Consider the following 16355-nt stretch of genomic DNA (forward strand, 5'->3'; position numbering starts at 1 on the left):
ATATTAACCAAAAGGAAGAAAGAACAGCTAAAGAAGAAATAGACTGGCGACTGAAGCGTATTAAATCGAAAAGGCTGGGCTTACGCAGCAATTTTATTGCTTTCTTAGCTTTATCCATCAGCAGCGCTCTCATTATTTGTATTATAATGATAACATGACACATTTTATTAATAAAAAAATGAAGCAAAAAATGTCACTGGCAGTAAACTTCAAACCTGGCTAATGGGTTTCCTGCTGTAAGGGAAACGCTGAGACATTTACAGAAATATAAACAGTGAGGTGCGGCTGAGAATAGTATTTTCCAAAGCAGCCAGAGATCATTATCTAGTCACAATAATTACCTCGTCGCAATATTCGGTTGCATTGGCAACTGGGCCGTTAAACCCAACAACTGATTTATTGCAATAGAAAGCAAAGGCTGAGCCAACAAACAGGCAAGCAGCCAACGCAGCTCCAACGAGAGACATCGGAAAGGTCCGAAGTACTCGGCACCCTTGCTTGCATTAACCGAAAGGCAGCACTTTTTGCATGATTGACAGATTCAGAGAGTGGATTAGAAATGGCCCAAGTCTGCAGTAAGCTCTGCTAGTTCTGGCAGACCGTTTTGTGGAAGAAATGGTGGAAATGGTTCCGCCACCCCAGGGCAGGGGAGAAAGGAAGGGCTACAGCAGGACCTCTGCTAAGGCTTAACCATAACCACAGATAGCTAGCCCTTACTTCCATAAGGCCAAACACAGGACCAGCTTATAATAGTCATCACCTTGAAGACTCAAACATAATGATTTTATCGAACAGGCACAAACTCCTTCTGTTAGTCAAAAAATGGGAGTTTACAGTCTTTAATCTACCACATCATCTGAGTTCAGCTTGGTGAACTACGACCATCGACCACTTCTTTTTCCCTGCAATTCAAAACACCCCTTTAGTCTGGAATTACAGGTTCCCTTCTCTTAAATCACTAAAGCACACACCAGCACAGACCAGACCAAAGCTTTGTCACTTATTTTTTTCCCCCACACACCCTCACACATTTCTTCCTTTAAATGCATATGGAAAAGTTTCAAGGTTGAAACTTGCACCAAAGCTGGGTATTGCCTTTTTCATGTACACTCACCTCTCATTTCATAACCACATCTGTCAGCCTTCCCATCGACCACATCCCCAACATCTGCTGAGATAAGAGCAAATAGACTGTAGCCTGAGTTTTTATGCCTCATGGCCATAAGATAGTAAGAAGGTTTACCTTACTTATTAGTCTGTCCTCATTTTTCCTTAAAGAGCTGCCTAGAGCTCTTCCTCATTACCACTGTTTTGGTTTTCCCTGTTTTTCCTTATAGCCATTCTCCTACTTGCCCCTGGGGCCACACACTCAAGCAAACAAGTGCTCCATACTTGGTCTTCTTCAAGTGTTTTCTTAAGTCCCTACTCCACAAAAGCATAGGGCACAGGCCTATCTTCTCCTATATCCAGACTGAGGTTTCTCTCAAATTTCCTCCTTGTGAGTTTTCTAGTAACTCAGAGCAATTCACCCCTGTCTTGCTCTAATCCTTCAAAAACCCCACAGGTTTCCAGAATTCATCACAGACCAGCTCCAGACTTACACTCCTAAACAATTTTCCCAGGTACCAGGCCATCTCAGGCAGCTTAGCAAAGCTTCAACTCTTCCAACATTTCTCCTTCCACCCAACTTTGAAGAAACCTACCTCAAACGTCAGACATTCCTCCGGCTTCTGATGTTTCTTCTGGTGCCGCTGATATTTCTTCCACCCCCGTTTCCAGTACCTCTTCCTTCCCCTCCTCTTTCTCTTACAACCCCCTGCTGCAGCTACTAAAGCACTTCCCACACTCTCCCCCTGAGTCCTTTCTGTTTTTGTATGCCTTGCGACACAAGACTGAGAGCTGGGTGCAGCACTAGCCATCAGAGGAGCAGGCAACCTGCCTTACTCCAAGGCAGCTAATTAATGCTCCCATCTGAGAGGATATCACAGCAGCAGTTGGTTTGCTTTTCCAATAAGCTCTCACCAGGGTCAGGAGGGAGCCTATAGGAACTGAGCACCCTGCCCCCTAAATAGAGTTAGGCTTGTTAGGAATAAAATACAGATCTGGGCTTCTCTAGTAATCTTTCTAGGACTGTGTGCAATACGTGCATACAAGCACTGACCCTCCCATAGCTGTATTAGCTAGTGTAATATTGATGTGTGAACATCTAAATACATTCTTCCCACAAACACATCCCAGAGAGTAAGAAACTCTACAGCTGCTCCCAGCATTGCAGCAATTGCCCTCATCAGCGTTACACCTCAACAAACTCCTCCTGTGCTCCTTAACCAGCTGGTAATAGACAACCAAATACAGATTAGCAGGGATAGGATGAGGGGTCTGAGATGACCGAATGGATTAAAAGTAGATTTTGTGTGTACTGTGTTTAGCGAAAAAACATTATAATGCAAGCCTTAGGTTTCTCCATGGTCTTTCCTATCCCATAGCCATTTACTTTTTAATTTAACCCTAGAGAAAGTGGGTGGGAAATTATAATTGAGTTGTGTTTAATGCCCACACTCCTGTGTTAGGTCTAGAGCTCTCAAAGTATGGAAGCTCACAGATGCCCTTGATTGCTCTACTGCCCATAAAAATATGGGCTTTGATTCTGATACAAGATGTTCTGAGTCGGATACTTATTCTATTTATTGGAGAGAAAACTCTTCTATGGGTGCTTTATATCTGCACTACCTATAGCCCAGCTAATTGACAAAACAGAGCTTAGCAATGGGACATGATCTTGTATTTGTTATGTCAAGACAAACAATGAAGTGCTATCTAATTCTAAAGCAATGGTAGGCTCATTAGATATATTAATGTTTAGCAGACTAAAATGTAAATTAGAAAACTAATTTACTCTTCTCTATTTTTTTCATAATCAGTTTTCATGGTGAAATACACATTAGTTTTACTTGCCTATTCTAACACACTATGGTTATATAACTATATAGTGGTTATATGCACAGCCAAGGAATATTTAAATGTTAGGTATAAATTGGTTTAACTGACCATTATTATTTTTTATTAAATTATGTCTGTTGAATGTAAAGCCTAGATAATCTGAGTGTCCTAGCAAGGTTTCTGAGTAGACTCTTGATTTGCTTGGTGACACCTTAGTCCTGCCAGTCAGCTCCATCTGCCCTTGCAGTTCTAATTGCAAGAACAAGCTTGAGTTTTCACAGGCATATCACAGTCCCGAAAACAGCCCCCTTTCCTGTGGGTGTGCATTTGTCTCTAAAGCCTTTCTGAAAGATTCATTCACAACCATATGGTGAAAATTATCCTCAGGTTTGCGTTCTTGTGACTGAAGACTCTCTTTTTCCATCAAAACAATAGCAAACCACACATTAAGATGGATGCTACTACCCCATTAAAAGAGACGTTGTAGAAAACACTCTCCAATCAAGCAAAGATGAGAATTCAGGCTATTCTCCCAACAGTAGTGAGATATGGTCTTGGAAACCTAATTGGGATGACTTGAATACTAACTTCAATTATAGGAATTTCTCTTTCAGAGCAATAAAACAGAAGCACCCCATAATGGAAAACAAACCTATTACCTACTATGCTGCAACATTAAGGCCACAAAATTAAACACAAAATCCAGTAAGAGAGGGCTGAAGTTGGATGCAGCAACATTAATCTGATCCACTTCGTACACTCCATGGTTTATGGGATGAATCTCATAAAAGGATGTTTATTAAATTACGTGCTTAATAGGACGAACCTGCAATACACGTGCAGCACAACTGACTTAGCAGTTAACGTCTGCTGAAGTCGTACGTTTTTGCTTAGGATATCCCTGAAAGCAGGATGTATTGAAAGGCCAGAGAGGAAGGTTATGGTAGGAGGTATGGGCAGCTGGAGATACTTCAGCAAAGGGAGCTCGAGGGAACAGAAAGCGTACATTGGGACAGTGGCAGGTGCCAACTGCTGCGCCACCGGCCCTCACAGCAGTGGCTTGGGTCTGGTATCAGACGGCTTTTGATGAAGACACTTGTTGAGGACAATGGTCAGCTTGACAGGCAGCAAGAGGAACCTACGTGCGGATACTGGATACATTTATCTTGTTATTAAAATGTATTATTCACAGAGTTTTGCTGGGAGGCGAGTCATAGGTGCGTATTCAAGCCACAGCCAGCGTTTCTGCAGGTGCCACGGCTGCCTCCATTTTTAACGCGTGCCGCCGGCCTCGGTGTGAGGGTCAGGCAGTACCCCGCTGCTCCTCGGGGGTGACCCGCCTGTTTGGGCGAGCTGGGCATCCTTTACCCCGGTAGGGTAGGCTATGGTTTGACTCGGTTTGGTTTAGTTTAGTTTAGCTTAGCTTAGCTTAGCTTGGTCTGGTCTGGTCTGGTCTGGTCCGGTCGGGTTTGTCTCCAACCCGCCCCGCCCGCCCGCCAAACTCCTCGGCGGGCACCGCTGAGATAAGTCAAGCGGCGATTGGCCAGCACAGCTGACAGTCCCGCCCTTCCTCCCCGCCGTGATTGGCCCATCCTTTAAACAGCCCCCCCACACTCCAGTCGGGATTGGTTATCTCTTCGGGCAATCTTTCACCCTCCCGCGTTCCGATTGGCCACGGGTGCGCCCGGCGCCCCGCCTCCCCGCCGCCGCGGGGTGCCAGGGCTGGGCGCTGCCGGGAGGTCGCTCCGACTCCCCGCCGCGGGCTGCACCCGCCTGTGGCGGGGCCTCCTCGGCGCCCCGATGGAGCTCTCCTGCCACGCGCTGAGAACCGCCCACCAGGCGAGGGAGGCGGTGAGACCCAGCGGGCCAGGCGGCCGCGCTTCCCCGTTGCTATGGAGACCGCGCGGGGCCTCCTCTGCGCGTGCGCGGCAGGGCGGCGCTCAGTGCGCAGGCGCGGTGGTGTCATGGCGGCGGGTCCCCGGCGCGGTGCGCTTGTGGGGGCGGGCGGTCCCCAGGGTCCCTGTCCTTAAGGATGCGGGGGGCTCTCCCGGCTCCTTCCCCCCCCTTCTGCAGGACGCGCTTGTTGTCCTGCCCGCTCCGCGGCCTGGGGCAGGCCCCTCTGCCCCCCGTCCTCGGCCGTTGCCTGAGCAGGCCCGGCAGCGAGTGAAGAGGGAGAGCAGAAATGCTCATTCCTGGCGCTCTCAGGCGCCTTTTGCATAAATAAGGGCCGTATTGTACCACCGTGCCTTCATCCCGTGCGTGGGTCGTGGCTCCAGGGAGCCCCGTCTGTATAGGAGCCTGGAACCATTAGTACTTATCTACATTTCTTAAGCTGTTCTTCTATCTCCACCTGCTGGACGATTTCAGCTAAAATAAGGTATGGTTTAGCAGATAAAGCTGTAGGTCCCCTGCAGGACCACTGAAAAGCTATTTCCCGGAAAGGTTCTAGTTTTGTGAGGTGCTCTACACGCTTACACAAATCCCTGTGCCTGCTATGCGTAAGGAGGATGGGCTTCCTTGCAAAGTGTGCTTGTAGTTGCTGTGGGGCGGTTGTGAGGGTTAAGTAATGTCTGCCTCCTAGATTAGTAGATAATATACTCACCTGGGAAGCGGAGGCTCTGGGTTAGTGCCTTCTTGAGCCCTCAGGAGGTTTCAGATCCCAGCCACTAAGACTGGTGCCCCAAAGTGGCCAGTTGAAATGGCTTTAATGTGCAAATGGAAGATAGGGCTCCTAGGGCTAGAAAGAAAGGAGAAAAAGGGATAGGACTTGCAACCCTTAAATAACTAATGAGGATTTGAGTGGTTCTGGTCCCGGGGCTGTTTTGACTCTTAAGTGCAGAAACACTTGTGGAAGTAAGACCTGGAACCTGGGAATTCTTCCCCCTAAGCTGTATCACTGATTTTTGGTTGGTTTGTTTTGTAAACCGATCTATCTGTAGACCTTTGAGAGAACGGATGTGAAGATCAGATTTTCCATTTTGAATGTCAAGCAGAGGGAGGCCAAATTCTGCAGAGGTCCAGAAATTTGGAGCCCACTGGATTAAGCCTGTGTTAGCGACTAAGGAACGAGCTGGAAATAGCTAAGGGGAATAGATTTTTTGATCTTGTTCTAAGGTCTCTTGCTTTCTGTGGAGCGACCCTAGATACTTAATTTCTGATTTCTGAATTCCAGCACTCCTGTAAGCAATGTCTGAAAGGCTACTCCATCTTTTATTTGTAGCACAAAATACTTACTGGAATTCCTGGTCCCCAATCCTGTTCTCATCTGTATTGCATATTTCCATTGATTTCTTCTATAGAATGGAGATAATTGTTTTCTAACAATTTTGGGAAAGGTATTTCAAAAAAAAAAAAATCCACCCTCCTGTAATGAACACCTACTTTTCAGTAGGATAATTCTAGTCTAATTCCAGCTAGTTAATGCTTATGACTGTAATATATGAACGTTTGTTGATACTGAAAGATTTTATTTGCCTGAGCTGGATTCATTTGTTGAACTGACCCAAAACACATGCACACACAGACACACACACACGTGTGTTAGTTTTCTCTCAGACCAGTGCACTCAGACCTACCATTTAGCTGCAGGGTTTTTACGTTTGAGGCAAGATAAGGGCTAAGCTGGGTAGCTGAGGTCAAAGACGAAAGGGAGAAGAGCGGACATGTGGCTTTCAGTGATAACTCATGCTCGGAGCAGGCGAATGAGAGATTGCGCTCCTTGCCTCTCCTTTGAACTTCATGTTCCAGCTGGAAACAAGTATGGTATCCAAGACATTGTTTTTCCAACTGCGAAGGATGTATCTGAGGTGGAAGCATGTGAAAGCAGCGCTTTTTGGAGGCCTCCTGGGATTCTCAAAAGTTGTGTCCCTTGCTCGTCTTGCTGGCTTTGGTGAATTATGGCAGAGCGTTAGGTTAGCAACACGCGCCCGCTGGGGAAGGGAGGGAAGGAAAACCTTGGAGGGAGAGAAAGGGCATCCCAATTTGGTGTCCCTGAGGGACGAGCTCTGGGTGAGCCCCAGCTGGAGCATCTCCAGGCTGCCTTCCCTTTGGCACAAGGCACTGCTGTCCATGCAACATGCTGCCCTGATTTGCTACATACACGTGTACGTACACCTCACGTCCTCAGGGATGTTAAATATTTCCTATGTTTGTTCTGTAAATCACTCTCTAAAAGCAGTATTAGCGTAAACTGCAGTAGAACTTTGCTAATTCACACAAATGAATCAGAGAGTTAATGCTTAGTAATTCACTTGTAAATTTGGTGAACAAATTCCGCATCCTTGAACAACAGCATTCTGTTGTTTAATAACTCACCATATTTTGTGTTCGTTCATTTTTATGTATTTTCCCCAATACATATCACTTCAAATTAGTGAAGTCGTGGCAATGTAATACCTGACATTAGGGAAATTTGTTGTAAAAGTTAGATATTAGCATTCTGCGAGTGGCACTGGTGGAGAGTGCATATTGTTGGCATGTGAGTTAATGACATACAACATAACTATTGCGTTAGTTGGGGAAATCAGATTTCTGTTTTCAATGCACCAAGCTCAAATCGTAAAAAGTCTTTAGATTTTAAATGCCACACCTCCTGAACGCATCTCCGTGTTAGTACTAGGGCAGCTATAACTTCTGTGCTTAGCTTGCTATATGTTTTTAATTATGAAAGCTGTTTGTAATCCCTCTTGAGAAACTTTGCCAGCTCTATTGTTTGCAGTAGACTTGTATAATCTGGAAGAGAGAAGAGACCAAAGAAGCGCCTCCGCTTTGTGCTGTGAAATTCTATTCACTCATAGCCAAGTAATACGTCATTTAAAAATTACTGTTTCCCTTCTCTGCTTGTGTTTCTCAGAAAATATTGTCAGGAAGCCAAACAATAGTTGAGCATCAATCTTCTAAAAAGCCTGGCAAAGCTGCAACTATAAGATGCAAAAGGCTGGGTGGGGAGGGGAAAACGGGGGGGGGGATATGGGGTGGTGGAGGAAGAAAAGCGGGTGAGTTCATGGTCCCGCGGCTACTCTCTGTGGCCTGGCACACGGTGCCGCTGTGACAGCTTGCTCTCTAGGAACGCTGCGCTTGGCAGGCGTCCTGGGATCCCGAAGGCAAAAGGGAGAAAGGACACTGTTCTAAGCGAGTCCTACTGCCTGCTCTCGCTCCTCATCCCGGCGTCCCGTTCTCCTTCTCTGACAGCAATGTCGTTTTTACCTTCCGTGGGGCGAGAAAACAGGAGCGACTGGGAAAGAATAATTTCCATCTGATCCATTTTCATTTAAAAGTTTGTATGTCGCAGCAGAATATTTTAGCTTGTGAGCTCAAGACTTAAAAGTTGGGAAATGCTAAAAGTATGGTTGCCTGTGCAGCTGTCGTCTTATCCTTTGGGGTATGTGCATTATGATATGGTCTTTTCTTACATGATTATGGAGCTGGCTGCTTGCCTCTTGTCCGAATTCTTGATCACAGATCCTGCTGGACTCTTGTCTTGTTTGCTGCCCTAGTTGGATGTACAAGGGCGCAAAGTCAGTAATATAGTCATCATTTCTAAACTTCTTAGACCGTGAGTTACTTTGTAACTCTGTTCTTTCTTTAGGCAATCGTACACATTAATGCAGAAATATAGAGTCAAATAATAATGAAACATTATGGGGTTAAATTAGTCTTTTAGCAGCTCCATTAATTTGATGGGGTTACACAAGAGACTAGGCTGATTTATAATGTAAATCCGTTTTAGTAAAAGGTATGGAAATGAACGATTGCAGTTTAAAGATGCATGACTCTAATAGAGTTTAATTTTGAACGGCTCCAAAGAAAGTAGTACATAGCACTCTATTTTGTTAAGCTGGAAATAAATAAAACACACTGTAAGTGTTGTAGCTAATTAGTTAAGTGCTCAACTATTTAGCTTTTAAAACAAGATCACGCTTAAGTGCCTTAAGCTTTTATTAATTGCATGGACTCCAAAATCCCCTATAGTAATTGAAAATTTAATTACATACTTTTTTTTGGTTTAAGAATGGAAGCTTATTAAACTTTAAGCACTTAAACATCTATGGAAATACCAGTGGCTATAAACAACATGCAATTCTAAGTACTAATTAAACAGGAAGGCTAAATCACTATAAAGCTAAACTGAATTTTAAGTAACTTTGTACTGGTAAGTGCTCCTATTTTTTCATGCAATATAAGATTTACCATTTCCTCTCTAAACACGGCTGAAGTCCTGTGCCGTTTTAGTATCTGCCTCTACTTTGGCAGACAGGCTGTTGTGTGGAAGTATTTGGAGTGAGGGAATGAACCGGAGTCTGGGAAAGCAGACCAGCATGGGCAGGCGGCTAAGGTTGCCGATGGCACTGCCACGTGTGGAAGACAGGGGCACATGGTAGGATAAGACTGGTGGAAAAACAGGGAGACGTGACTTTGGGATTGGCCAAGGAATCAATGTTCCACGCACAAGTGACTCAGAAGGTCTCTGATTCGATAACAGTTACATCAAAGGTCCTTAAATTCTCTTAGATTTACAGAAACCTCATGTAACTGGGACCAGAGATTTTGATATCTCCATTCTGTTTTTCAGATCCAATCTGAGGCAAGTTGTTCTCAGTTGATCAACTGATTTGATGGCTCAGTTAATTTTCTTTGGACAGCTGCCTGCTTCTCCAAATTAACCATCAGTGTTTGCATTCTAATTAATACAAGATAAAGACAGAATGGACCACTCAGTCTAAACTATCCTCTGATTTTTAGACGGTGCTCGCTTGGGCACGTTTTTCGGATGTAAAGGTTCACTTTGGCTTCTGCTCAGTCAACCCAACAACAAGACCATTAATATGTTAAGGTTGAAGGGCGCTGCCCATACTGTGTTATCCTATATGCTCAAGGCAAGTCTCTACCTGAAAGAGTATTTGAGATGCTGCTCCTCGCTGTATGCCTGCCTATACTAGAATTTAAAACGCCTCTAGGGACAGCAGAAGTAACCTAGCGGGCTTAATGGCAAAAGGCGCACCAGAATACAGATTCTTTTCAAGGAGTCTTCCAAGCACCGGTTGCGAGCCCTACCAGTTTATCAGGCAGACGTAGTTCCTCCCTCATCAGTGTGACTGTAAATACTCAAACATTAAACACTCGATATGTTTGTCTTCTGCGGCAACCACTGTGTTTTCATACTGGTTTTTGAATATTCAAAGGCAGCCGTAATCTTGCCCTTTGATACGTGGGCAAACACAACAGTAATTTTTCTCAGGATAAATCAGCATGAGCAGTTGCATTTAAAAGAATGTACTGGAGGCTTTCTCAGCAAGTGGTGACTCCAGCTTCTCTCTCACCCCTCAGACTCCGTCTCGGACGATTCAAGTCATGCAGGAAAAATAGCAGGAGGACGGCAATTCCAATTCTGTTTTCCAAATGCCAATAGCAGTGCGAACAATGGGAGGGGAAAGAGCTTTTCATCCCAGGGTGCCAGTGTGTTGTCTTTGCTTTTCGTTTGCGTGTGACCGTTTGCAGAATTTGGCCATTTCTTCTTGCAGCACTTTTCTGGAACTGGTTTAGTTCATTCAAAAAATATGAATCTGCTAAGCATTTACAGAGAACTCTTCTTCCTCAAAATGCTTTGTAAAAATCATCTTTGTACCACCCCTGGAAGGCAAATAGTATTGCAGCTTCGTTAGGATAAAGAAACCGAATGGGGGTGCAATTTTATCAAGACAATAAAAAGTAGCAAAGGTGAGAGGGGGGGTATAGTTTCTTCCCCTTTTCCCAGACACTTTGAGTCCGTTCTCTAGAAAACCAGAATGAAAATTTTACCAGCCTTTTTGTTAAACTGTGCAGCAGAAACACACTTTCAGCTCCTGGGATACGCTGTTAAAAGCAAAGCCCAGCCCTTTCCGAATCGTGTCACTAGATGGCCCCACGTCTGAAGCAAACGTCCCACAAAAAACCCTGCGATACTGGAAGACCTTCTCCCTGCTCTGCCCAGTACTTTTTACAGATTAACAGACACACGGATGAGCATTAGTCTCAAAATAAAACACTCGTTGATTGTGCTATCTCAGATGTGTAAGTTAGCCGGGAATGCTCTATGGCTAATATCCATTGCTGTGCGCAGCGCAGAAGGAGCAGACACGTCCCAACTGACAAGGGAAAGGCACAGGGAAGAGGTAAGCTGGTTTTGCAGCACGTTCCACCGCCCAAAATCACCCTATCTGCAGTTTGCTGCCATGAAGCTGCGTTTCAAGAGGCCCGAAGGAATAGAGTGAATGTCTTTCTGTATGAATATTCCTTTCGCACGTCTTTGGGGCTTTAAAAACATAAGTTACTGCTTTAATCGGTAGTGATTCTTTTGTCTTGTTTGTGTGCCAAGAACTGGCAGAGAGCAGAGGAAGCCGTTGCTATAGAGGCGGAAGCTCAGTGTCCAGTACGAAGAAGCCAAAGACTTGTGGGTTTGTCTCCCGCGGACCCCACCGTCGAACGCTTGGGCTAGGCTTTTACTAGGGGAGGGATGCAGTCACTGAGTCGGCTAGGAGGGACGGAAACTGGGAGCAGAAGTGGGATTCTGTATATCCATTGCTGTGCAGTATGCTCTGGGATATAGGTGCTACACGAGCAATGTAAACTACCTCTCTTCCCCCCATCTATTAAATCAGTGCCAGTTCTTCATGCTTGCGCTGGGTCCACCTTATGAGTTGAGGATGCCAGCATCCTAAAAGAGAGTGGTAATGATCTATTTGCCTGAATGTAGGTTTGGAAATACCTACTGTTCATGTGATCCCATCTTCAAATCCCAGTGAGGCAGACTGGAGTCAATATGCTGAGGGTCTAGAGCTTTCCTTCTAATGACTTCTGCTAAGACCTTAAAATCTCAGAGCTTCTTGTTTGCAGATGTTATGCACATGTGGCAGCACTATCTGCTCCCCCAGATACAGCTTCCCTGCCTGACGGCAAAGATGTGTTTTACGCTGCTGTGCTCTTATCACTGAACCAAGCGCAAATGCCTTCGGTCACTCAAATCTGAGTGAAGAAATCTATGAGACTGGCTCCATACTGAAATTTCTGTGGGTAGGGGCCTGACTTTGGTCACATCTGTGTTAAAATTGGGCAAGTCTGGTATTATCCCGAGCTATTAGTTCAAGTGTTCTGTATTTCACTTGCGTTAATGTATTGAGGCACACGAAAGGGGAGGTGCCAACGGTGTTGAGATCCCAGACCTGTTCTCCATCCCCCAGCTCCGAGCACGCGGAAGACAGGTTTTGCAGGGGAGGGACACGTGAGGTTTGCTTGCAGAGCCCTTGGAGACGCTGTGCATGTGGTCCATGAGTCCTGTCCTGAAATCCGTGTCGGCCTGAACGTGTTGGAGAACCATAGTCACAGTAAGGGAAGTAACTTATTTTTTTCAACCACAAGGTAATTTTCTTTCCTCTGGGAAAAGGTTTCTACCCATCCTGGATCCCTGATAATGCGTAAGAAAAATCACATTGAAAACCACTTCTGTTTACTAGCAGTGAGTTGTTTTACAGTTCTGAGATGCTGTTGTCTTAATTTGTTTGTTTCCACAGGCTACGTTTAGATGCTGCTTACAGCAATAAAGAGAATATTACATTTGATCTAGAGTTGTGTCTTAATTCACAGGAAGAGATGCGAACAGAAGCTCGTCGAAAAAATCTCCTCATTCTGATTTTGCATTATTTAATGGAGGAAGGGTATGTTTTTTTTTTTTAAATAATAGTGCCCTACTATTATTTGTGTGTGTCTGTAACATGTAGTTTTGCCCTCTGTTGGGTGGATGTACAGCATGGCCTGTTGGTTCTATGTGAGGAAGATGAAAAGGCAAACTACTGTTAAATACCTTGACTGTTTACTTTAATTAATTTCAGTTTCTGGAGCAAAATATCCTATATCAGTTTAAAAAGATATTTAAGTGATCAGCAAAGGACTTTTAAATACAGTTTATGGCATTTATAATGAATAGAGAGATGTGGACATCCTAAAAATAGCATATACTTACGGATGTCACTGTTTGCTTTTTCTCTCAAAAATCAGAATAAGATAATGACTCTCAGTTTCTTGTTCTTTACTCTCTTTTTTTTTTTGAACTTACCAGGTATATTGATGCTGCAAATGCTTTGGAACAAGAGACCAAATTAGGTTTACGTGGCTTTGAAGTTTGTGACAACATCGATCTTGAGACAATTTTGATGGAATACGAAAGCTATTACTTCGTAAAATTCCAAAAATATCCTAAGATTACTAAAAAGGTCCTGGACACTGGTATGTGACTGTGTTCCAAGAGGAAAGCTTTTTTTTTTTTCCTCAAAGCTTAAAAAGTGTATTTACCTGCAATACTGGCTGCGCTTCTCATGCATGTCTGTGTTTAATGTTTGAACTCTCTTATACTTTTATATATGTATATATACACACACACTTATATATAATATATATATTATATATATATGTTACAGAGCTACATTTCTAGCACTTAGGACATAGGAATTAAGAGATGGGGAGTTTCAGCCTTTCTGCTCTTTTTTCCCCTCTGTTCTAAACGAACAAGAAGATGGTATTTTTCTGTCTTTTAAAAATTACTTAGATATTGGAAAATGCTATGTGAGTGCAAAGTATAAATGTTTTCTCTCTTTTTTTTTGATAGGGTAGGAAGAGTAAGTCGGTTCTATTTCTGATTAAATATTTAGATTGAAATATACACTTAAATGAAGTGTTGTATCTTAGCTCATCTAAGCTAGGGCTTAGGAGTTTATCACCACCATTCTGATTAACCACTTAGGTTGCACATGTTCATTCAGCAGAGTTAATGTGCCAAAAAAATAGTAGGCTTATTTGCCCCAAAGGACTTAAAAGTCTGAGGTATAAATGAATGATGGGGAATAAGACAAATCAGAACTTAAACATTTCCGTAGGACCCTGACAGCCCGAATGGTTTTGAACTTCAGCAAAGTGTAACTTATCGAAGCCATAAGAACAGTTGTATAGGAGTCGGTTATGAAGAGCCGAGAGGGTGCAGAGAACACAAGCAACTCTACCTATATTTCTTGTAAGAAAGATACAATAATTAGGGAAGGGAATAACTGGCCAGGGACCATCTCCAAGCAGTTTTCATTGTTTCATATGGCTGCCAGCAACTTTGAAATCCCAGGTAAATGAAACATTATGTAAATATAATTAAATTACCTGTGTAGGTGAAATGATTTTGCAAACCGCTAAAGCCATTAGTCATCATGACATTCACTGTGATGTAGATGATCAGAGCTAGCTGGAAGCTGACCATATCTGCATGAAAGAGAGATTTACAGCCAGAGCCCATTGACTGGTGTCAATACAAAAAGGAACAGCCCTGCAGCACATAAACCGAGGGATTTGTTATGAATCAAAAAGGAAAATGCATTACAAAGCATTTGTTACATTGTACTTATTCTAATATTCTCAAACTGAGTGGTAGCTGAGGCTGGATCCCTTAAAACGGAGCTTAGATCCGAGTGAGCAATTCCCCAAAGCCCGCTAAATCTTGCAAGCTCTCGGTCCCCTTTTTTGGTAAGTCAAGTTAAGCAGACGCTGGCGCTCAGCTGCTGCTCAAGCCCAGAGCTGCTGCCGCGCTGGCGGGGATGTAGCTGCTTCTTGTGCTGAAACCCAAGCAGCCTTCCTCCCGTGTGCGTCTCGGCGACGAAGCTACCGCCTGGTAGCTTGTGACCTGCTGTAAATTGTCTCCACCGTCAAATCGGGGCATAAGCACGCCCAAGGAAAAGATCAGTGTGGTGGCCTTTCCTGTTAAACTCTTTGTAATACTCCAGGCAAGTCCTATAGAACCAGCTTGATTATTTCTATGCTGAATTACAGTTTGCACTGTAGATGTATCTCCCAGGGTTATGAATATCATGCATGGGGTAAGGATAAGTATCCCGTGTCCCCAAGCACTGACAGTGAATCAGCTGTTTGGGGAGTATTATTTTATGTAAGCGTATGAGAATTTGGGTGCAAGAGTGTTGTGCGGAGAGCACTGATGGGAGATACGTTTTGGAGCAATGAGGCACGTGCTAGTTTGATACAAAGCCTCGGGTTTATGAGTTCAGGTCTGGGCGTTGGAGTTAGCATGAGTTTGATGTTTTGTGAAAAAGCTTTACTTTGAGATTTTCTCAAACAAAAAAAAACCCCAAAGTTTGATAACCACGATTGCAGTGTGACCTTTTTGCTGTCTGACTATGTTGAACATGATAGATGTACTAAGAGTGAGGCAAATTTTTTTTCTTAATTTGGTAAGGGAAAAGTTATTAGCATTAAATAATCATTCTGCAAGGTATATGGAATTAGTCTGTTGTGCTTAATCTGATTTGTGGTAGGGTCCATTTTACTGTGAAAATGACATTTGTTTTAAAATATAAAGAGAGAAACGAAAGACTAAATGGATCTAAAAATTTAACAAGCCTGAACTCTGAAAACTGATCTCTCCGGCATCAGTTCTGTTCTCAAAACATTTTTGCAGGCTTGAATTGCTTATAATCACGCTGATCCTGTCTACGCATATTACTGAAATCATTAATATGTGCTCAAATATATTTTTAAAAGGAAAAAAATCAAGTTGTCCTTTTTTATATTCTTAATTATGTTCTATCTCAATATTTATTTTGCCGCAGCAGAAAATAAACAGCAACTGAGAACTGGAGGAAAGTCAAGAAGGTAAGAGAAATGCGTGGGGCATTTTCTGGGCAGAAAATTTTCCTCCAAGAGCAACATGCAGTGCAGTTAAAATAATGTTGTGATACTATAGGAATCCTAAACTTGCCTGAACTAGCCTAGAATCGTGCTGCTGACCACATGGTAAATTTTCCTGTATCTTTTAGAAGTAAGTAAAGAGCTTTTTCCCAGATGGAGATGCAGGCAATTTGCTAAAGTTTCTGTGCTGTGGGATAAGGTAGGATGGAGTGTTTGAAAGCAATGAGCTTTGGACTTCGCTGTGACGGAAGTCACTGCTTTAACTTCAAGCAAAGCAAAGTTGGCCCAAAAAGGTTTTATCTGAAAACTGTGCTTCTTAATCTTTCAGTATTTTGAAGAAAACAAAAAGTTGTAAAAGCCTTTCAGGACATGATTTTTTGTACTGTAGGGCAGCAAGCTCTTCTCAGAGTCTCCCGAGGATCAAACATCAGACAGTGCAGCGACCGTTGTCCAAAACTTCGCCTGGGAGGACAGCAGAATTGAAATCATCCACCAAGGAGAGCCCCAAACAGGTCTGGATGTGTTTTATCTTGACAGTGTTACGGTTGCAATTAATGGGATTTTATTCTGAGTGGCCATAGCCAGTGAGAGGATGCAAGATACACAGTTTGTGATTGTGTAGCTAAATGGGTTTCACTATTTACATAATTTAAGCATAATAGATACAAGATTCCGTTTCATCCAGGAATTCATATTACCCAGCA

At 43.5% G+C, this 16355-nt stretch overlaps 1 protein-coding gene across 8 annotated transcripts in view; it reads left to right on the forward strand.

Annotated features, from left to right (window-relative positions):
• The first annotated feature begins 4686 nt into the window (after nt 1-4686).
• KATNAL2 (katanin catalytic subunit A1 like 2) overlaps nt 4687-16355 on the forward strand; it is a 30661-nt gene continuing 18992 nt past the window's right edge. For 2 of the 8 annotated variants that reach the window (XM_067316680.1, XM_067316679.1), the window contains exons 1-5: nt 10745-11090; nt 12559-12629; nt 13031-13197; nt 15573-15615; nt 16040-16163. In XM_067316680.1, the coding sequence (XP_067172781.1) occupies nt 10938-11090; nt 12559-12629; nt 13031-13197; nt 15573-15615; nt 16040-16163 (558 nt within the window). In that variant the 5' untranslated portion in view covers nt 10745-10937. Of the gene's footprint in view, nt 4792-4916; nt 5318-10744; nt 11091-12558; nt 12630-13030; nt 13198-15572; nt 15616-16039; nt 16164-16355 lie in introns of those variants that run through there. The other 6 variants (XM_067316673.1, XM_067316676.1, XM_067316677.1 and 3 more) reach the window with 5 other exon arrangements.

Source organism: Apteryx mantelli, chromosome Z (assembly GCF_036417845.1).
Source record: "Apteryx mantelli isolate bAptMan1 chromosome Z, bAptMan1.hap1, whole genome shotgun sequence".
NCBI classification, from domain to species: domain Eukaryota; kingdom Metazoa; phylum Chordata; class Aves; order Apterygiformes; family Apterygidae; genus Apteryx; species Apteryx mantelli.